The sequence below is a fragment of the Mangifera indica genome, chromosome 13 (assembly GCF_011075055.1).
Source record: "Mangifera indica cultivar Alphonso chromosome 13, CATAS_Mindica_2.1, whole genome shotgun sequence".
Taxonomy (NCBI): Eukaryota; Viridiplantae; Streptophyta; class Magnoliopsida; order Sapindales; family Anacardiaceae; genus Mangifera; species Mangifera indica.
The window spans coordinates 2046294-2070779 of NC_058149.1; the positions used below are offsets into that span (position 1 = coordinate 2046294).

A 24486-nucleotide genomic window follows, 5' to 3' on the forward strand; every position below is an offset into this window, starting at 1 on the left:
TTTTATTTATTGCTTACCAGAGTTATTGATACGAATTGTATCGTTTATAGAAGTAAAAGCCTCTGCTTGAAAACGCTGCTTTTTGTTTTTCATTTTCAAGAACAATACGAAAACTAATTGCAACAAAACGAGACTTTTCTTCCTATAAACGATTCAATTCGTATCAGTTATTCACTTACCATGGCAACATTTACCAGAATTCTAAAACTTGTGCAGATGGCTGGGTTTAAATCTGTGGATGAAGTTGCAAAAGAGACTTCGAATTCAAGTTCAGATACAAAGAAAAGTGAAAAGAATTTGGCCCCGGAAGGTTTGTCAGTTTGTTTCCCTTTGTTTGTTAGAGAATTATAATTTCATTTTCATTAACTTGCAAAGTTGAATTGCTGTAGGAAACCAAGATTAAAAGAATCAGAAGCCAAAAACAAAGTCAAGAAGGAAATCATCGAATGGCAGCCTTGGCTCACCCGTATGTTCCCGAAGATGGGAATTGAATCTGAATTTGATTCCCCCAGATGAAACCAGAAGTCAAATCTTAGTATTGAGTCATCCTCTCAAGATTCCGCTGGCAATCCGAAACAATCTGTTAGGATCCACGTGTACACTACACGCAAGAGAAAGGAAGGAACAAGAGTTAGAACAGGTGGCAGCACGGGATTGGAGCAAGCAGAACAGTCAGCAATTACTTTGTGGCGAAGTCAATCTAAAGAAGAAAAGCAACGTGGCACAATATTGGAAGAGAGGCAGTTGACAAATGAAAGAGAGAAGGTAGAAAAGGGAGCAGAGGAAAAGGAGGAAAAAAAGGAAGCTGGTACAGAAGGTTGATAGGGAGAGTACAGGCCTCTCGAAAGCTTGTTGGGAGTCAAGTGCTTTTGGTCTTTTGCAGTGTAATTGCAGTTTGTTTTGGTTTGGCTGCTGTAATCTCTAGGCTGTGATATTGTAATCTTTATCATGTAATGAAACTCTTTTGTAAACCTTATTGAATACATATATGCAACTGGAATTTCATATCTATTGTATATGTTTACAATTCTGTGAATTGTTTGAAATGTACTGTGCTTGCTGTGTATGATGGCTGGACAGAGAGTTGAGTGACTGTGAAGTGGAGAAGGAGGCTCAAGCATTGTAGATCTTTGACCAGGTCTTCATCACAATCTCACCGAAAAAAGACAAAGCAGCATGCTGGAAGTGAGGCAGGACAGAAGATGAAGAACAAACAAAAACAACAAATAGATTAAAGTTTGGAAGGAAATGAAGAAGAGAAAGAATGAGATAGAAGTTCAGGAGGAATATAAAAATCTGTAAATTATAAGTTTTAACATAAATACATAATTCTCTGTATGAGTCTATGACAAAAGTGTAATTGTGTTTAACTTAATTGACCTTCGCTTGCCATTCTGGTTAGCCATTGCTTAGACCAATAATGAAAGCTCGTGAACAGCTTATTTGGCTCGGCTCATTCAGCATATTCGAGCCGAGCTCGTGAACAGTTTATTTGGCTCGGATCATTAAGCATGTTCGATCGTAGTTTGTTAACAGCTCGTGAGCATATAGGCTCGTTAAGAAAATTCGAGCTAAAGCTCGTGAAAGCTCGTTATGAGCTCGTGGAAGCTTGTTATGAGCTCGTGAGCTAACGAGCTTGAGCACGAGCTGCCTTTTCTCTTGGCTCATCGATCTTGAGCCATGGCTCGGGCTCGCATAAACAGTCACCAAGCTGAGATCGAGCTCACCTAAGTTCAAACTCGGTTCGGCTCGACTCGAATCTACCCTTATGTGTAAACATGAAAACTAAACAAATACTCGTTTGTTATGCAATATATACTAATGAAGCTTTTTTTTTTTTTTTTTAAGTCACACGATCAATTTTTCTATGTTTTATTGAGCCTTACAATTGGGGCTGTTCATACTCATTTGAAAATCGAATTGATACGATGTCCCCAAACTAAAGATAATTGACTAACAAGTTTGTCATTGTTGGAAAATTGGTTGTCCGGTCTAAACTAAATTTAATTTTGAATTAGAAATAAATGTCCTTAAATACATAATCTCTACACTCTCTTATTGTCCTTTCTCCGTTATCTTCTCCTTCTATACTCTATTTCTTTCATGATTCTACTATAGTTGGCAATGATAGATGGAATTTGTCACTTGTACAAGTTCAATGACATGACTAGCACCATTTGAGATCACCCGTTCACAATTTTGCAATAGTGCAAAAATGCTAGTTGTGTGAAGACTCACATTTAAGACAAGTCATGTTGAGGCGTATGAGGAAGATTTATAGATTGATCTAATATGACTCATTTTTGATAAACACTAATGTTGTTAATTTAAATCATAAATTTTGAAGTATGTTAAATTTCTAATATCAATCATCTTAAATTCATCGGTAATTGTCATTAAACTATTCAATAACTTAATTTTATCATAACAAAATTATACCTAGAGATAACCGACATTAAGAAAATTTCTATCACAAAAGACTTTTTTTTAAAAATTTTTTCATATATGTTTGATAGACAAATTTGATTAATTGTGAGAGTTTAATTTGTCATAATCCTATATTAAGGGCAGCTTCTTCTGAAGATTGGATTATTTTATTTTCTTTATTTATATATGATCTAGATAGTGATATAAAAATATGTCAAAATCTTGTATTAAGAGCAATTTCTTCCGGATATTTGATTATTTAAAATAATAATTTATGACTATTAATTTTTATTTATATATGCTTACAATAGTGATATAAAAATATTTCAAAATAATAACAAAAACTCACTACGTGATAGACATGGATACTTGTCAAAGGTGACAATTGAGCCTGGCTGAATGAAGACTCAACCCAAGGCACAAGCAATGGGCCTAGCCCAAAAGGGGCCGACCCAACACTATAGCATGTTAGGCCCTGCCCATGAGCCTTTTGAGCCAGTCCATTGGGCTAGGCATTAGGCTTTTGGGCCAACCTAACTTGTTACTATTTATAATATTTAAAAAAATTATATTATAATATAATTAATTAATAATTATAATATAAAAATTATAAATATTTTTAAGAAATAAAAAAATTAGACTTAAAAAATGAGTTGGAGTTCTTTGGATCAATCTCATATATATGAGATAACAAAAATTTTAGTTTAGTTTGAACATATTGATTAACCTTTATTTATAGTGGGTGAAGAAAGTAAAATATTTTATTCTTTTAAACGTGAGACTTTTTATAAAGTACAAAAATGTAAGTATAAAAGTCTCACATATAAAAGAAAATAATCACTCATTCCATTCATGCACTATAAATAAATGTTAAGTAAAGCCGAAAGTTTAATCAAACTCATATTTTAGATCATACATTGATGATATTGATCATAAGAACTTAAATCAACTATTGTAAATAAGTTTTTCTTATTTTTAATTATAATTTAATTTCCTAACATGTCTTAGAAAACATATTTAAAAAATTTTATAATAAAATTTTCTTTTTATTAAAGTTAATGGGTTGTCTCGGTAGGGGCTAGTGGGTTGGCTCTACCTATTGTATATAAGGTCGGGCCTTGGGCCTTAAAATTTTCGTTGGCGAGCTTAGCCCAAAAGTCTGTCATTGTGCGGAACAAAGGCTTGGCCCATGGACACAATGGGTTGCGGTGGAGCCTTGCCTAACACGACCCATCACCATCTCTACTTACCACTAACTACTACGATAGAGTTGACAATTTTCAACACAACTCGTTAACTTGATATGACACGATACGAAAAAAATAGGGTTAGGGTTAAATTTTTCGAACAAGAAATTTATTTTGGATCAATCCGATAGAACTTAAAATTAAATCGGATAGTTTATGGTTTATATGAAAGTAATTTAACACAACCCGAATCAATTAGAATGTTTTGGAGAAATGTTATTTAAATATAATTTGTTAAGGAGTATAGAAATGTTGAAAGATAATATTAACAATAGTTAAAATCTTTATAGATTATATATAACTGTATCTTTATATAATTGTAATTACTTATATTATTTTTTTATCTTTACTTAAATATTTTATTTTATTATTTAGTAATAAGAACGTGATATGTTTAGTTAGATTGTTGATGTGTTTTAAATATCTTAATATGTAATTTTTAGACCATTTATAAACAAGATAAAATATTATATTGTGTGTTTTATTAGTAGTAGGTTGAAATAATTTGGTCAAAAAATTAAAACAGTAAAAACACTTTGAATAGTAAAAATAATAGATAATTTTGGATCGATTTAAGTTAAGTCAGGTCAACTTAAATATTTAAAGGTTAGATTAGAATTAAAAAATTTCAACATAATTCTAATTCAAGATCGGGTTAATATTAAAGCTCTTTGATATGAAACTCGAACTAATACAATACAAACACAATTCGATGATACGAACTACCAAGTCTATACTACAACTTAGTAATTGCAACATGTAACATTTACGTATTTCAAGAATATTATAATTCTAAATTGTAATAATAATATTAGGTGTAAACATGAAGACTAAACTAAATAAATATTAATTAATAATTTTTTTTTGATACACTCTCTAATTTTTATTGAGCCTTAAAACATACGTGAAATAAAAAGTAAGAATAATATTACAGAGGAAGAATAAAAAATAATAATAATAAGAGAGTGATAAAAAAGAATATCCTTGAAAACTCATCTTATCCAAGGTTTTGTTAGCTCGTAATATACTAATATACTATCAAAGGAACATCTCTTCAAGGATAGATACATCAGCACTAAGTTGTGAAAAACCTCTGCTAAGTGAAAAAACAACGGGTAAAGGACTATTTTTTATCCAAATTTTAATGTATTCTTAAAGTTACATTTACAGAGTTTAAAAAATCTAAAATCTTAGTCATGAGTTAATTGCCATTAAAATTTTTAATTAGAAGTATATGTAAAATCATTATTTTACTAATAATATTAAAAAATATATAAAATTTATTAAATTCCCCCCTAAGTTTTAAGAACTAATATTTTACCATTGTCTAAAATTTTCTAACTTTGAAAAATCACAATCCCCCTCCCCTCCAAACCTAAAATTTTTTCCTTCACTCCTTCGCCCACCATCAATTTAAGTCAAGTCAGATCAACTCAAATATTTAAAGGTTAGATTAGAATTAAAAAATTTCAACATAATTCTAATTGAAGATTGGGTTAATATTAAAGATTTTTTATTTGAAACTCGAACTAATACAATACAAACACAATTCGATGATACAAACTACCAAGTCTATACTACAACTTAGTAATTGCAACATGTAACATTTACATATTTCAAGAATATTATAATTCTAAACTGTAATAATAATATTAGGTGTAAACATGAAGACTAAACTAAATAAATATTAATTAATGATTTTTTTTTGTTACACTTTAATTTTTATTGAGCCTTAAAACATGCATGAAATAAAAAATAATAATAATATTACAGAGGAAGAATAAAAAATAATAATAATAAGAGAGTGATAAAAAAAAATATCCTTGAACACTCATTTTATCCTAGGTTTTGTTAGCTCGTAATATACTAATATACTACCGAAGGAACATCTCTTCAAGGATAGATACATCAGCACTAAGTTGTGAGGAAACCTTTGCTAAGTGAAAAAACAACGGGCAAATGACTATTTTTTGTTCAAGTTTTAATATATTCTCAAAGCCACATTCATGGAGTTTAAAAAATCTAAAATTTCAATCATGAGTCAATTACCGTTAAAATTTTCTATTAGAGGTATATGTAAAATTGTTATTTTACTAATAATATTAAAATATATATAAAATTTATTATATTCCCCCCTAAGTTTTAAGAACTAACATTTCACCCCTGCCTAAAATTTTCTAACTTTAAGAAGTCACAATCCCCCCCCCCATCCCCAAACCTAAGGTTTTGAGAGATCTAAAGGAGATCTATTCGTCTCAACGAAGAGACGAAAAGATTGTCTCTTCGTTTCTGAAAAAGAGATATGGAGAAGAGAGGCATTGGCCAACGTTTTAGGGTGGAGAGATAAGGTTGTCAGTGTCATAGATGATGGTTGAAGGGGAGAAGAAAAAAAAAACCCTAGGTTTGGGGGGAAAATATGACTTTTCAAAGTTAGAAAACTTTAGGTAGAGGTGAATTGTTAGTTTTTAAAACTTAGGCGGAAAAATGTAATGAATTTTATATATTTTTAATATTATTAATAAAATGATGATTTTACTCTTACCTCTTACAGAAAATTTTAGCCACAGTTGGTCTATGAGTTAGACTTTAGGTTTTTCAAACTTTATAGATATGACTTTAAGAATGCATCAAAACTCGGGTGGGAAATAATCCTTTGGCCAAAATCTATTTAGAAGCTTCTACAAGTATTTTTATAATCTCTCTTCCATAATAATAAAGAAAAGTTATCTTCACATTTCTAAACAAGATATTTCCAATATTGAAAATATTATCTTTTAGTTCAAAGAATTGAAACAAATCTTTAGAATCCTCTTTGAATTAAGAATATTAAATTATTCTAATTTAATCATAACTTCCACTCGGAAGTTCTATAATACAAAGGGAGACATGGAAAGAGACATGAAGATTAAGAATCTTCACATTAACGAAATTTTTTCTTATTGAAATAGCAAATTTTTGTTTGTTTGTATTTATAATCACTAAGGTTGGATATGATTCAACTTGCTTAAGTTTAAATTTAAATTTATATTGAATAAGTCAAATTCAAACTAAGAATTGTTTTTTTTTTTTTAAATAAGTCGAATATGAATTGATTCAAACATGTAAGTTTAGATCAAATCTAAAATAAAATTTCTTTCAATCCAAATTTAAGCTTAATTGATTTTAAATTGGAACCAATTTAAACTTAACCTTAATTGAATTCATAACAAACCAAGCCCAAACCCTAATAGTCATCACTGGGTTCATTCGAACTAAAAAAAATGACTGACATTTGTTCCTCAAAAAAAAAAAAAAAACCTCAGTTTTCATCCACCGTGGCAACGAAACGCGGAAAAACAAACTTCACAAATTTCTAAGTTAAAAAAAAAAAACCTCAAATTTTTTCTTTCGTTGTGGGCTGACTTGCACATTTTTGAAAGACTTAGTCTCCGATAATAAAAGGCACTGACAGCTGAATTTCCACCGCAATTTCCACACCCACAAATTGGTGTAGATTATTTTCAAATTGGCCAAATGACTATTTCCCACCCAAGGTTTGGTATAAACCTAACTTCTCACCTATTTATTATCAAAAATTTAAATACTTGTCTTCTATTAAATTTCATTATTACTGTTAAGGATAAAATTATCATTTAATAAAAACATTTAAAAAATTATAAATTCATCACTTTTTTTCCTTTGAGTTTAAAAAATAACAATTTACCTCATTTTTCTCCACCTAAAGTTTGAAAAACTTACATTTCCCCTTATGATTTTTGTAGCAGTTGTCAGTGGCTAGAGACGACAATGATGACAACGTTCTCCCTCTCTCTAGGTTTCTCTCTTAGCGACTGTCTATTTCTGACCATCATTGGCTAGCACATGAAGTGATCGAGATTTGAGTCCCTTTGTCGCACAACAAAGAGATCTCAGTCTCTTCGTCGCACAACAAAGTGGCAAAAAGACTGAGATCTCTTCATCGCATGATAAAGAGACCAAGATCTCTTCTTGTGTTGGCTGGTGAGGGGAGAGGACGACTAATGATAGTCGAAAATGGATTGCCATTGAGAGAGAAGTTGGAAGGGAGGGAGAATACATTGTTGCCATCATCTCTGATTGTCGATAGTTGCTTCAAAAACCTTAAGAGAGAATGTAAGTTTTTCAAAGTTTGGGTGGGGAAAGGTGGGCTAAATTGTTAGTTTCTAAACTTGGAGGGGGGGGGGGAATGTGATGAAGTTATAATTTTTTTTAATTTTGAAGTATATTAAATTTATCTTTATCAGTCATCTTAAATTCATTTGTAACTATCATTAAACTATTCAATACCCTAATTTTATCAAGCTAAAATTATAACTAAAGATAACCCATATTAAGAAAATTTCTCTCACAAAAGACTTTTTTTTATTTTGTCACATATATTTGAAGGACAAATTTTATTAATTGTGAGAGTTTAATTTGTCATGATCATACATTAAGAGCAACTTCATCTGAATATTCGATTATTTTAATTTTTTTATTTATATATGATCTAGATAGTGATATAAAAATGTCAAAATCTTATATTAAGAGCAATTTCTTCCGGATATTTGATTATTTAAAATAATAATTTATGACTATTAATTTTTATTTGTATATGCTCAGAATAGTGATATACAAATATTTCAAAATAATAATAAAAAATCGTTGTGTGACAGACATGAATACTTATCACTATATTACTACAATAAAATTGATAATTTTCAATATGATTTGTTACTCTAATATAATATGAAATGAAAAAAATCGTGTTAGGGTTAAATATTTCTAACAAAAATTTATTTCAGGTCAACCCGATATGATTTAAAATTAAATCAAATAATTTAGGGTTTATACAAAAGTAATCCAACACATCCCAAATTGATTTGAATGTTTTGAGAAATATTACTTAAATATAATTTGTTATGGATTATAGAAATGTTGAAAGATAATATTAACAACAATTGAAATCTTTATCGATTTCATATAATTGTATCTTTATATAATTGTAATTATAAATATATAATATAGTTAGTTAGATTGTTGATATATTTTAAAGGTTTTACTATGTAATTTTTAGATTATTTATAAATAAAACAAAATGTTATATTGTGCGTTTTTAAATAGTAGATTCGGATAATTTGGTCAAAAAATTAAATTAATAAAAAACACTTTGAAAAGTAAAAATAGTAAATAATTTCAAGCAATTTAGATATAATCGAATCAATTTGCATATTTAAGGGTTAAGTTAGAATTAAAAATTTTTGACATAATTCTAATTCAGATTGAATTAATATTGAAGGTCTTTGATACAAAACTTGAATTAATACAATATAAATACTATCCGATAACATGAACTACCTAGTCTATGCTATTGTCTTAGTAATTGCAACACGTAAAATATACATATTTCAAGAATATTATAATTCTAAATTGTAATAATAATACGTGTAAACATGAAGACTAAATAAATACTAATTAATGATTTTTTTTGTGTTACACTCTAATTTTTATTGAGCCTTAAAACATTTGTGAAATAAAAAATAGTAATAATACTACAGAAGAAGAATAAATACTAAATCATAATAATAATAATAATAATAATAATAAGAGAGTAATAAAAAAGAATACCCTTCAACACTCATCTTATCCAAGATTTTGTTAGCCCGTAATATACTAATATATTAGAAGCTTCTACAAGTTTTTTTTTAATCTCTCTTCTGGTTTTTTTTTTTTTTAATCTCTCTTCAGTAACAATAAAGAAAAGTTATCTTCACATTTTCTAACAAGATATTTTTAATATTGCAAATACTATCGTTTAGTCCAAAGAATTAAAACAAATTTTAGAATCATCATTGAATTAAGAATATTAAATTATTCTAATTTAGTCATAACTTCTGCTCGTAAGTAGGGCTGGACTCGAGCCGAGCCAGCTCGAGCTCGAGCTCGGCTCGGCTCGATAGATTTTTTTAAAAAATTTTTTATACAAAACGATGTCGTTTTGATCCATATATATACAAAATGATATCGTTTTGATATGAAAAATGAGCCGAGCTGAAAACGATCCAAGCTGAACTCGAGCCAAGCCTAGTTCGGCTCGAGTCCCATAAATAAACCGAGCCGAGCCTGAGCTGGCTGCGAGCCGAGCTCGGCTCGGATTGAATCCAGCCCTACTCGTAAGTTTTATAAATACAAAGGGAGACATAGAAAGAGAAATGAAGAGTAAGAATCTACACTTAGACATGTCCGAAAATGCATAAGTACATATAACACAAAATAAGTTATAGAGAATATGCAACTTCATACCTTTTAAAAGATAACATCAACTCTTATTAGTTCATTTGAATATTACTAACATGAAGTGTGTGGAAAATAATTAACCAAATTTTTTCATATTGAAATAGCAATTTTTGTTTGTTTGTATTTATAATCACTAGGGTTGGATTTGATTCAACTTGCTTAAGTTTAAATTCGAATAATTCAGATTGAACAAGTCAAATTTAAAATAAGAATTAAATTTTTTTTAAATAAAATGAGTAGAGTATAAATCAATTCAAACAAATAAGTTTCGATCGAATCTAAAGTAAAATTTTATTTCAATCCAAATTTAAGCATCAACTTTTTTAACTTGAATTGATTTTAAATTGGAACTAATTTTAAATTTAACCTTATTTGAATTTGTAACAAATTAACGCCAAACCCTAAGAGGACGTTTGGTTAAAGGGAATCTGATAATCTAATTTTTATTACTTACATTACTTTGTTTAGTTTATAAGTAATAAAATATTTCAGTTTTTTTCTATTACCAATGGTGATGTGAAATGTAATATAAAAAATAATTTGATTACCACTTCACCTTAGGTTTTAAAAAATTATCAAGACAATCTTGATTTTATTATAACTATATCTTTATGTATTAATTTTTTTAAGATAAAAATAATCTCATTTTCAATTAATATAAAAAATACTTTACACTAATTATATCTAATGATATTTAAATAAAATAACATATTGGTATTCTTTTATAACTTTAACCAAATTTAATAATTATTTATACCTATTAAATTTTATCAAATTTTATCAAATATAGTAATAATTTATACAAAAGTAATCCCCTAATTTTGGTAATAAAATATTTCACAAACTAAATGCTCTCAAATAGTCATCATTGGGTTCACTCGACTTTAAAAAAGAAAAATACTTGACATTTGTTCTTTCACAAAAAAAAAAAAAAATCCAGTTTTCGTTCACCATGGCAACGAAATGTGGGACGACAAACTTCACAAATTTCTAAGTTAAAAAAAGAGAAAAAGGGCCTCAAAATTTTTCTTTCATTGTCGGTTGACTTGGACATTTTTGAAAGACTTAGTCAGTCTTTGATAATAAAAGGCACTCCTGAAATTTCCACCCCACAAATTGGTGTAGAAATTGTTATTCTCAAATTTTATATATATACACACACATACAAGATGAATGTTAAAACATTACAAGCTAAGAAATTCTTCCGGTCTTATTTTGCATTATGGAATATTTCATGCTCTTCGGCTTTGTGGGAATTCTCAGGGAATCTCTCAAAATCTTCTGCAAAAATGGGAAGCTCATGGCCTCTCTCTCCTTGTTAACACTCTCACTTTTCTCATTATTCTACTTGTGCTATGTCTTTTCCATCAAGCCAGTCATCACCGACTTCCTTCTCTAGCAAAGTCTTCTGCCGGTCACGGACCCCAAAAGCCCGGAGTTCTTCCTCCTCCTCCTCCACTTAAGAGAAGACATCAGAGCATTTGTCGGCATAGAATGGATCTACGTTCTCATCACCACTGCCGTCTCTTTGTTCTTCACGACAGCTGCAATCATCGCAGCTGCCATGGTTCATGGCGGCAGAAACTTGAACTTCAAGGAACTGTTGATATCAACCGTAAAATCATTCAAAAAAGTTCTCTTTACTTGGTTTTACACCACCCTTTTAGGGCTCGGTTTTGTTTTTCTTGTCTTGGCGAATCTTCTCCCCATGGTGCTTGTTGTGCAGCAGCCTCTCGCAGCGAAAGTCCTGGCTGTAATCCTTGTAATTCTAGCTTCGGTTCTCTATATTTACTTGGCTGTCATCTGGATTTTAGCCTTTGTTGTCTCAGTATTGGAAGAGAAAAGGGGAGTCGAGGCACTTGGAAAGGCAACACAGATAGTTAAGGGCATGCAGCTGACTGGTTTTCGTCTGAATCTTGTGTTTACAGTATTGTTCATGGTGCCTCATGGAATGAATATGATGCTGGGAAGTAAATTATTATTTTCAATTTCCATGATTGTTACACTGGTTTTTGTAAATTATATCTGGCTGGTCAAGATGTTTATGTTGTCTGCATACACAGTATTGTACTACGAGTGCAAGAAAATCCATGAAGAAGAAGTGGAATTGCAGTGGGATTCAGGTTATAATAAAGTGCCAACACTTCCTCTTCTTGATGAGAGTTTGGCATGATCAAGAAAAGATCTTGCTTTTGGAATTTGGTCCTGAATTTATGTGTTTTAATAATGAGTCTTTTTTAACTTCCCTTTGTTATATGTATTGATAAGAAGTTGCATAAGAAAAGTGTTATTTCTTAGTGCTAATCTATTCTCCCTGACTAATATGCTGATAGCCAAATCTGATTGCATATTGAGCATACTTTTTGATCGAATTAGAGACGGTATAAAATTAATAAAATAAACAATGACTCATAGATAAGGAGAAAGAACCATAAGATTATGTATAGAAAAGTTAATATTAATACAAAATCTCTTTAATAATCTCTTGTCATGTATGTATTTCTAATAAATTATTATAGATTGCACGAATAAGAGAATAATGTGTTTATATATCTAAAATTTTATTCCTAAAGAAACTCTACTTCGACTCTTTAAAGAAACTCTATATGCATCATGTCTTATAGATAAATTGATAATCAATTCCAACTGTATGTTGTGTATAAACATATGCTTGATTTATAGTTTTTTCATGTTCTTATTGGAACAAAATAGAAGGCATTGACTTGAGTTCAGCTAAAATCCTAAATGATTAGCTTAAGTTCAAATTAGTCATAGTTATTATCAGAGGTTATCAATGAGATAAATAATATTGTTAACAAGCAAATAGTATTATTGATACGATAAACAATATCATTAGAGGCAGATTTGAGTTGAACTCTCAAACTGAAGTTATAACTCAAATTCGGCTCAAATTAAATCGAACATTGAATTGAATATTGTTCGACTCAATCTCAACCTATAAGAAATTAAGTGTCATTTATAGATTTTTATCTTTACAATGTATATGCATCTTATACACGTAAAACTTTCTAAATGCAATAAAGGGGTATATTGACCATAAAGAAGCAATTAATAGATTAGTTCTAACCTTCTCCAGTGGAGAATAACAAATGAAAGCAACCAAGTCAATACTCTAATTGCCAAAGGTTCCAATTAATTTTTCTCAATTTCTTAATATTGATTTTTCTATGCCGTTTAATTTCACCAAGACTTTCCTTCTACAAGTAATGTAAATGGTGTACGAAAAGAAGACTCATTCAACACATAACGGTATAAACTGCGCATTTGTTGTGCAAAAAGCTTCAGAAGATTTCAATTTTCTTCAATGGCATCACATATGGTTCTTGGTTTGGTGGATATTCTCAGAGATGCCCTCAAAATCTTCCACAGAAATAGGAAGCTCATGACCTCTTTCCCCCTACTCACCCTCTCACTTTTCTCTCTCCTTTACTTGTTCAATATTTTCTCTATGAGACCATTGCTCACAAAATGGATACTGACCAAAGCCTCCTCCTTTTCACCAGCCCCAACACCCCGGAATATGCTAACCTTCATGTTGCAGCACATAAAGACATGAGAGTATTTATAGGTACTGAATGGATTCTCCTTCTCATCGCCTCCTTCATGTCCTTCTTCTCAACAGCCACAATCTTTGCATCAGCAACAACGAAAAATGGCAAAATATTCTCCTTAAAGGACTTGTTTTTCACCCCAGCAAGTTCATTGAAGAGACCATTCCTTACTTTGCTTTACATAACTCTCTTTGGTGTTGGCTACATTTTCCTTGCATCGTTTCTTCTGCTTCCTCTCATGATGAGTTTTCAAAGTCCTTTTGCTTTGAAAGTTTTATATGTTTTGCTATGGGTTTCGGCAGCAGCTTTCGATGGTTACGTGGCTGTTGTGGACTTTAGCTCTTGTTGTTTTAGTGCTTGAAGAAGGCTATGGAATTGAGGCCCTTGAGAAGGCTGCAAATATTGTTAAAGGCATGGAAATGCATGGATTTCTCGTTAATATTGCAATCACAATTCTGTCTTTTATTGTGCTAGAAGGGTTTAGATTGATGAATTTCAAAGATTTTGCAGGAGTTGAAGTGATAATTGGATTGCTTATATTGAATTCTCTCTGGGCTTGTTAAGATGTTTGGGTTGATGGCTTAATTTATTATATTTTTCCCTTAGGTTTTAAAAACTACCAAATTCACCTCTTCCAAAAAATTGTTCACTTTTAAAAATTCACATTTCACTTCCCAAAACCCGGGGTCTTTTTTTCATTATCTCCGGCGCTAGCAACGTCCCCTTTCCATCCTAAATTGTTGTCGCCGCTAGTTCACATTTTCCTACCCTAAAAGTCGTCATCTAGACGGTTCGTCTGGATGATGAGTCTCATGGCTTGAGACTTGTTGTTCAGACAATTTTCATTTAGAATCTAGACGAAAGTCATCTGGATGACGATTTTTAAGGTAAGGAAATGTGTACCAACATCGACAATTATTTAGGGTGGAAAGGGAACGTTATTGATGTCAGAGATGGTGAAAAAAAACCCTAGGTTTTGAGGGGTGAAATTTGATTTTTTAAAAGTAGAAAACTTTTTGAAATTGGTGAATTTGTTAGTTTTTAAAAGGCCAAAAAACTTATTCCCACCCAAAGTATCCTCTAATCTCAAATTTTCACCCTTTAACTACGAAAATCTCAAACACCTATCTATACGGGGTTAAGTTTATTAGTTTCAAGGGTAAAATCATTATTTCATTAATAATATTAAAAATAAATTAAAATTTAATCTCTTTTCTCCCCAAAAACCCTAAAAACTAAAAGTTTACCCCCTAGGCCAAATTTTAAAAAATGATATTCTCCTTTTAAGGTTTAGTTTTCAATCCTCAACGCCAAATCCGATGAATCATCAATAACGAAGATTTTCTGACGCATCACCATGCTCCAACGATCACTCTCCCCTTCTCTAGAACACTAACCAATGTAGATATAGTTTGGAAAGACGAAGAGCTTCGTCAAGAGACAAAGCTCTTTGTCTTCCCAAACGAAGACGAAGATCTCGTCTTTGTTTGGGAAGATGAAGAGCTTTATCGGCTTTATTCCCCGATAAAGCTCTTCATCCTCCCAAACCAAATCTACGTTAGTCGATGTTCTAGAGGAGGGATAGAGTGTTGACTTAAGGAGTTATTATGCTCTTATTTTAATAATAACAAACTAATATATTCCTAAGCATATTGACTAATGACTTTACTTGAGTGTGAGTTTAAATTGGAAGAATTCATAAATTGCATTTGAAGGAATTTCAAGATGGAAATAAAAGACAAGACTCAAGTGAAGAATTCTTGAAGATTTCAAGAAAAACTCAAGTTTAGGTAGATATGTTTGTAATTTGGAAGCATTTGTTTTGATTAAAATAGTTATTTGCATATGAAAACTCACTTAAAAACTTATTCTCATATCTTTCATATTTTGGGTTAAAATATTGTTTGGCAAACTTATTGGCTTAACCCAAATTTTTATCAAAGTTTATTAACTAATTTGAAATGATGAAGTTTTGTGAACTATATTTTCATATCTCAAAGTTGGTTTTGAAAGAATTTTAAAAAATAGGTTAGATTATCACTTTTCAAAGGTTTAGGGGGTAAATAAAATTTTAAAAATTCAGGGGATAAAATGTAATAAAATTTGGTTGACCAAATTTGACCAATCGAATTCTTTGATGACAGCTTTCGAATTATTCAAAAACCATGTATTTTGGTTTTTAGAAATTCGGTTGACTAAATATTACTTTGAATTTTCTAACGGCTAGTGCCATGTAGATATCATGGCAGTGCCATGTCATATCGATTAACCGAATTATATCTGGTTGACTGAATTTTGCGTTTTCTAAAGAATTAAAATAGTTATTTTTTGTGCACAATAGTAACTTTCCTCATTTTTCCTATATAAACCTAATCAAATTCACTTGGAATAGAGTTTTGCCACTAAAAACTTTCATATATTTGAGAAAAAATAAATTTTGAGCTATTCACTTACAAATTTTCTTCTCTATTCAAAACCCTTGCTTGTACATTTTTAAATTTCATTTGCACTGGAGTATACTAAGCTTAAATCTTCATATACATTTTTTGAGAGAGATTATATTTCAAATTCATACAAAAATTCATCTTATAAAATAGTGAAGTTCACTTTTGAAGAGACAAAGAATTTTTTAGTAAGAGAAATTGAGTTTTAATACTTGTAAAGGTTAATAGCGCCTTTGAAGCTATTTTTGTTGTGAAAAAAAGCTTAGTTGGGATTCTGTCAAATATGGATTAGTGGAATACTCCAAGGGAGATAACTTGGAGGAGTGAACGTAGGTCGAATTGTGCCGAACCACTATATATCGCGTATTTAATTTTCTCATTATTCAAACTTATATTTTATATTATGTTATTTTGATTGTGTTGATTATTCAAAATATCTCGTCATTCTCATAAATTGCATTAAAATAATCAACATTCTTTAAATTAAATCAATTGGTTTAATTCTTTAAATTGGTAATGATTGTTTTAGATTGTCTAATTCATCCCCTTCTTAGGTTATCGATCCTTCAAAGAGACTGTTAGAGCATGGTGATGCATTAGAAAATCTTTGTGACCAACGATGACGTCGAAGATTGCAAACTAAACCTTAAGGGGGGAATGCTATTTTTTAAAATTTGACCTATAGAGGAAATAGTTAGTTTTTAGGGTTTTGGGGGGAAAAGAGATAAAATTTTAAAAGGTTAGAGTTCTCTTAATTTTAACTGTCCATGGGTGGATAAATGAAATTTCAAAGTTAAGAAGTGAAAACTTGAGATTATAGGATACTTTGGGTGGGAAATAGTCCTTTGGCCTTTTTAAAACCTGGAGAGAGAAATATAATAAATTATATATATTTAATAATATTATTAAAATAACAATTTTACCCTTGATCCTAATTGAAATTTTTGACAGAATTTAGCTCATGGGTAGGTGTTTATGGGTTTTTGAAAGTTGGAGGGTGACATTTTAGGATTTCACTATACCTTAGGTGGGAACAAGTTTTTTGGCATAAAATATACTTAATTGCAAATAACTTGAGATTTTTATTGTAAAAAGTAATAAGACATTTTTTAATAACTTAACTTGCTTTTAGGGTTAGATCTGAATTGAGTCAATTTCAAATATGGGTTGGTTCAATTTTGTTTGGCATTTATAAGGGCTAATTCAAGCTCGTTCGAGTTGGGCAAAGATGTCTTTAGAGGGTAGTGAGTTGGATGAATAGTATTATCAATAAGATACATAATGATGCTGGTGGAATAAATTGTAAAAACATGTATATGGTCTCTATCTAAGCATATATATATTAAGTATGCAAGATAGAAACCAAAATTATATTGCGGAATATTAAACACTAACCTCCAGCCATTGCTTGACGATTTGATGCAGTATAATCCTCTGGAAATTGCTTGCAAGTTTCGTCTTCCAAGTGATCTGTTTTTCTCATAGAATGGTGTATGTTTTCACTTGTAGAAAAAGCTCACTCAGGGACCTTATTTATACCCTTAAAAAGCATTCTACCATTAAGAATGTTATGCAACTTGTGGAGTTATGGTATGGGAGTTATAAACCATAATACATGGGAGTTACAGACCACTAAGCCATGAAGAAGTAACTGCATTAAGCAATTACCATTAAGCCATGAAGAAGTAACTGCATAGAGCAGTTACCATTAAGCCATGGAAGTAACTGCATGAAGCCATGAAGAAAAAATTGACATTCTCCCACTTGGTCTGTAACCCATCAATCCACATACTGAAGTAAAGAAATAAAATACACGAATCATGACGATAAGTCCTCTAAGAACGAGTATTATCTTTCATGTATCACGATGTATTCATTCCTCTATAACTTAATGAATAAACTTTATGTTTATTCTGGGTCCAAATTTGATTATTTTCTCAACCAAAATGTGCACATAAAATGAGAAAACTTAATCAATTGAAAAACTGAATAATTTTCTTATAGAAAATGTATATACATCAAATCACATGATGAAACCAACTCCCATCACTATTACAACATGAGACCAACTTCCATTCGCTCTACATGATCCTTAAAACTTTTTGGTGGCATGCCTTTTGTCAAAGGATCAGCAATCATCAATTCAGTGCTGACGTGTTCAATGACCACTTTTTTTTTCTTTTACACGTTCCTTAATGGCTAAATACTTAATGTCAATATGGTTACTTCGACTACTACTTTTATTATTTTTAGCTAAGAAAACAGCAGCTGAATTGTCACAATAAATTTTTATCGGCTTAGAAATAGAATCCACAATCCTAAGCCTAGATATGAAACTCTTCAACCATACACCATGTGATGTAGCCTCAAAACAAGAAACGAACTCAGCCTCTATGGTAGATGTAGCAATCAATGACTACTTGGCACTCCTCCAAGATATGGCTCCGCCGGCAAACAAGAAAATATATCTAGATGTTGATTTTCTTGAATCAACACAGCCGACAAAATCCGAATCAGAGTAACCAACTACCTCTAAATTATCAGTCCATTTATATATAAGCATATATTCTTTAGTCCCTTGAAGGTACCGCATCACTTTTTTTGCAGCTTTCCAGTGGTCTATACCTGGGTTACTCTGATATCTTCCTAATATCCCAACAGCAAATGCAATGTCAGGTCTTATGCAAACCTGAACATACATAAGGCTTCCAACAGTTGAAGCATAGGGAATGTTATGTATTTGTTCCTTTTCAAGTTCATTTTTAGGGCATTGGTTCAAATTGAACTTATCACCCTTCACAATTGGTGCTATACTTGGTGAACAATCTTTCATCCAAAATCTCTCTAAAACTTTGTTGATATAGGTTTCTTGAGATAGACCTAGTATGGCTTAAGGTCTGTTCCTATGAATCTTAATGCCAATGACATAAGACGCCTCACCCATATCTTTCATATCAAAGTTTTTAGAGAGAAATTGTTTCACCTCATAAAGCAATCCTTTGTCATTGGTTGCAAGTAATATATCATCCACATATAGAACAAGGAAACAAATTTTACTCCCACTGACCTTCTGGTATATACATTGATCCATGATATTCTCTTCAAAACCGAATGAAGAGATAACCTCATGGAATTTCAAATACCATTGATGGGATGCTTGTTTCAATCCATATATAGACTTCCTAAGCTTGCACACCAAATACTCACCATCACTAGAGGAGAATCCTTCAGGTTGTTTCATATATACCTCTTCCTCTAAATCTCCATTGAGGAATGTCGTTTTCACATCCATTTGATGTAATTCCAAGTCAAAATAGGCTACTAATGCCATTATAATACGGAAATAATCTTTCTTAGATACAGGAGAAAAAGTCTCCGTATAATCGATTCCTTCCTTTTGAGTGAAACCCTTAGCAACGAGTCTTGCTTTATATCTCTTGATGTTACCTAATGAGTCTTTCTTTGTTTTATAGACCCATTTACACCCAATGGCCTTTGTCCCATTAGGTAACTTGACAAGATCCCAGACTCTATTACTCTTCATAGATTCCATCTCATCTTTCATAGCATTGTACCACAAAATAGATTTACTGCAATCCATTGCTTGTGAAAACGTAACAGGATCATCTTCGACTCCTAAATTATGGTCAATTTCTTGTAAATACACTATATAATCACTAGAAATAGTTGATTTCTTCATTCTAGTTGATCTTCTTAATGTTGTAACACTATCCTCTTGTGGAGTAGAGTGTACAACTGGTGGTTCAACAATATCTGAAGGTTGTTGAATAATTTGATCTACTAGAGTATTATCAGCAACTTGTGAAACTTCATTAATTGGTTGTTTAATATCCATTTGAACTTGAGGGGTGTTGTAAATAACAACTAATCTATTACTCGAAATGGGTGGTTGAGTATCTAAATGATCTTTCTCAAAAACTAAATCCTGAGATTGATCGCTCCCACTGATTAAGTCATTTTCAAGAAATTTTGCATTTCGAGATTCCACTATTCTAGTGCTATGTGATGGACAATAAAATCTATAACCCTTAGACTTTTCGGCATATCCAATGAAATAACCACTTATAGTCCTTGGGTCTAATTTCTTTTCATGTGGATTATAAACTCTTACTTCAGACCGGTATCCCCAAACGCGTATATGATGCAAACTCGGTTTCCAACCTTTAAATAACTCAAATGGTGTTTTAGAAACAACTTTGGTTGGAACTCGGTTCAATATATACACTGCCGTTTTAAGAGCTTCTACCTACAGTGATTTAGGAAGTTTGAAGCTGCTAAGCATACTCCGCACCATGTCCAATAGAGTTCGGTTTCTTCTTTCCGCTACACCATTTTGGTCTGGAGAACCAAACATAGTGTATTGGGCAACAATCCCATTTTCTTCAAGAAACCTTGCAAATGGACCAGGTGCTTGTCCATCATGAGTGTATTTACCATAATATTCTCCACCTCTATCTGATCTCACGATTTTAATTTGTTTTCCAGATTGTTTTTCTACTTCTGCCTTGAAAACCTTAAAGGCATCTAATGCTTCATTCTTGTTATGGAGCATGTAGAGATACATGTATCATGAATAATCATCAATAAATGAGATGAAATATTTTTTACCATAAGCGTCCATATCAAGACAACAAATATCTGTATGTATGATTTCTAATATGTCTAAACTCTTCTTGGCACCTTTCTTTGACTTGTTGGTTTGTTTTCCCTTTTATACAATCCACACAAGTATCAAAATCAGTAAAATCTAAAGTATCTAGTACCCCATCATTCACTAACCCTTTAATCCTTTCTATGGAGATATGTCTCAATCTCCGATGCCACAATATAGAGGAATTTTCATTCATAACACTTCTTTTAATACCAACATTATCTTGAACATGCATCAAATTAAATGAAACATTGTTTTGTAAATGAATTCTAAACAAACCATCAGACAATGTACAATTTTCCACAACTGTAGATTTATAAATCAAACTAAATGTAGTTTCATTAAATGTAAAGGAAAATCCAAAGGGTACAAGTCTTGAAACAGAAATCAAGTTTCTAGAGAAACTTGGAATATAAAAGGTTCGTTATAAATCTAAAACAAAACCAGAATCTAAAACTAATCTGCACGTTCCGATCGCTTCCACATGTGAACGCATCTTATTTCCTGAATAGATGCTTTGTTCACTGGCCATCGACTTCCTTTGGTTTAGAAAACCCTGCAAGGTATTTGAAATATGGATTGAAAAACCAGAATCAATTCACCAAGTGTTATGACAAACATCAACCATATTAGATTCATAACATACAAGTGAGATTGAATTACCTTTCTTTTCAAGCCAAGCTTTAAACTTAATGCAATCCTTTTTCAAATGTCCTTTCTTTTTATAGAAAAAACATTTGGATTCCTTCTTAAATTCGGGCTGATTGAATATTTTATCCTTTCCCTTATACTTAGCTTGGTTTTTCGTCTTCTTCCCTTGTGTAACCATATATGCACTTTCATTTATTTCAATCAACAACCTTCCTTCCTCTTGAACACACATGGTCAGAAGTTCATTGATTGACCATTTTTTCTTATGTGTGTTATAAGAGATTTTGAAAGGTCCATATTGTTGTGGAAGAGAATTTAGAATGAAATGCACCAGGAAAGATTTAGACATCTCAATCTCAAGAGCCTTAAGTTGAGCCGCAATATCCCTCATTTGCATGATGTGCTCACGCATACCTTTAACACTAGTGAGCTTCATTGATGTAAACTTTGTTATTAGAATGTTGGCAAGTGCTTTATCTGAAGACTCAAACTGTTTATCAATAGCCTTCAGTAATTGCCTGACATTATTACACTCAGGGATTGAACCACAAATACTAGCAGATATGCATATCCTGATGAACATCATACTCAAGCGATTAGATCGCTCCCAATGCTCATACAGGGCAATTTAATTCTGAGTGCTAGTTTCTGTAGCTGTAGGTGGTTCATCCTTCCTAATAGCATAATCAATGTCCATACACCCTTGGAGAAAAATTCTCTCCTTCCAAATTTTATAATTGTCACCACTCAAAATAGGAACATCACATACATTATCAGAGAAATTCACAGGTTGAATAACTGTAAATAAATATTAATATACACGCTTAAGTCACTAAATTTGAAGCTATCAAAAGTAATATCATGTTCTACCAATGTATAAACATGCTTTAAATATATAAATTATATAACATAAAAACTGTCTGTGGGCCAAGTTTTTAATTTAAATAGGTTTATATACAAATATACAAACCGTATGATGAAACTACCAAATTATATTCATTTTCTTAATTCCTGTGGGTAGATTGAAAAAAAAAATAATTTGTTATTTCATCCTAATTAATCACATAAATATAATAAAAATTCCCATGGGATGAAATTTATCATACTTACATTGATTAATTGCAATTGATGTCATATAACTAAATGTGATTTCATGATACTTAATGTATAACTTTGATATAATCAAAGATGTTGTGGCTACTCTATGATCAATCAAATATTATACTAATCACATGACATATAATTGTATGCATATAATCCTTAAGAAATTATTTAAAGTATAATTTCATTTAAACCAAAATTATGCATAAAATTAAACAATATTAAATTATTTAATAAACACCAAAAATTTTATGAAAACTAAAACTAAAGCATATAACAATGTACGATGTCCAAAATTCTCAACGAAAATGAAATTGGCTGAGCGGCAAGTGTCTCACTCAAAACCTGGTGCCTTATGGTCTTGGTACAAGACGCGAGACTGAAGCAAATTTTTACATTTTAATAAAGTAGATGAACGACATGTCATCCGCTGGAAATGAATGCAGATGTCATGTCGGCTGGCAGTGCATAACAAAAGAGACAGAAGTGATGGGTATGACATGTCGTCTGCAGAAACCAAAAGCAAATGACATGTCATCTGAAGATCGTCCCTGACCTCTAGCCAGGTCAAGATTCGGGTCGATAGACCCGTATACATTTTACACTCTAAATTAGTCTACAAAACTCTGATTTTGACGTTCCATATATCAAAATTCTCAGTTTTTGATGTAGAATTCATCTAAATAAAAATTTTAAACAAAAAATGCCAACAACCAACTTTCTCTTTCTAAAGAAATTCGGGATTACATAAAATTGTGCATGTTATACAAATCAAGGCAAGGCAGAGGCATAAAATAGCTCTGATACCAAATGTAAAAACATGTATATGGTCTCTATCTAAGCATATATATATTAAGTATGCAAGATAGAAACCAAAATTATATTGCGGAATATTAAACACTAACCTCTAGTCATTGCTTGACGATTTGATGCAGTATAATCCTCTAGAAATTGCTTGCAAGTTTCATCTTCCAGGTGATCTCTTTTTCTCATAGAATGGTGTATGTTTTCACTTGTAGAAAAAGCTCACCCAAAGACCCTATTTATAGCCTTAAAAAACATTCTACTATCAAGAATGTTACGTAACTTGTGGAGTTATGGCATGGGAGTTATAAACCATAATACATGGGAGTTACAGACCACTAAGCCATGAAGAAGTAACTGCATTAAGCAGTTACCATTAAGTCATGAAGAAGTAACTGCATGAAACAGTTACCATTAAGCCATGAAAGTAACTGCATGAAGCCATGAAGAAAAAACTGACATAAATAATATCTTTAACAAGATGAATAATATTGTTAAAAGATGATTCATACTAAGCTATTAAGCTTAAGGTCAAGCTTGAATTGAGTTGAACATCTAGCTTTGGGTGAGCCATTGGACCTTTTTGAATCATGATTCAATTGGAAAAGTCACATTTGGTTGCTAGTGAATCATTAGATCAACCATGATAATGAGTTGTTAGAAATGACAAGTTTGATGCCAAGAGAAGATAGAAATGATAGGATCGACATCATGAGGAATCGTCAGAGAGAAGTGGTGTGAGATAGAGATAAAAATGCCAAGATAAATGATGTGATGATTTGAAAATGATGACATTGACATCAAGAGGGGTTGCAAGAGAAGAGATCAATGTTAGATGAAGTAAGAAATGAGAAGATTGGCATCGAGAGGAGCACAGAATAACAAGATCGATACTTGAGGAAAGAGTAGATCGATGACTATGGTTTGTATAGTTTGCAACTATGGTTTTTTTTTTTTTTTTTTTGCAACCTCTCACTTTTTTTTATACCCTTTAAAAATATCACTTTGACTTCAAAACAAAACAAAAAAGACAAATATAATATTTAATTAGTTTAACCACCAATCAATTAATCTTATTGTTGTTGGTTGACCGAAAACAACCATTTCATCATATCAAAACCATGTTTAAGTATGAAAACCTTGCAATTATATATAGTTAGTGTTTGAATTTATATAATTTATGAGCCTAGTTAATGTTTGAACTCATGTAAATATAAGACAACAACCCTGTTACTTTTATCCTTTACATTGTCACTCACAAATTTATTTATGAA

At 31.2% G+C, this 24486-nt stretch overlaps 1 protein-coding gene and 1 long non-coding RNA gene across 2 annotated transcripts; both read left to right on the forward strand.

The window, feature by feature from the left end:
- The first annotated feature begins 252 nt into the window (after positions 1 to 252).
- LOC123193875 lies at positions 253 to 788 on the forward strand. Its single transcript, XR_006497162.1, has 2 exons — positions 253 to 310; positions 390 to 788. It is a non-coding gene; the product is annotated as an uncharacterized LOC123193875 (long non-coding RNA).
- A 12669-nt stretch (positions 789 to 13457) lies between these two features.
- On the forward strand, positions 13458 to 14103 carry LOC123194943. Its single transcript, XM_044608453.1, has 2 exons — positions 13458 to 13736; positions 13843 to 14103. Exons 1-2 carry the CDS (start codon positions 13458 to 13460, stop codon positions 14101 to 14103), a joined length of 540 nt encoding a protein of 179 aa, XP_044464388.1.
- The last annotated feature ends 10383 nt before the right edge of the window (positions 14104 to 24486 follow it).

Excerpts from the sequence above, each read along its gene's own strand:
- LOC123194943 (XM_044608453.1), top strand. The coding sequence starts at position 13,458 with ATGGATACTGACCAAAGCCTCCTCCTTTTCACCAGCCCCAACACCCCG. Across the intron at positions 13,737-13,842 it reads TTTACATAACTCTCTTTGGT|CAGCTTTCGATGGTTACGTG; the intron begins GTTGGCTACATT and ends GGGTTTCGGCAG.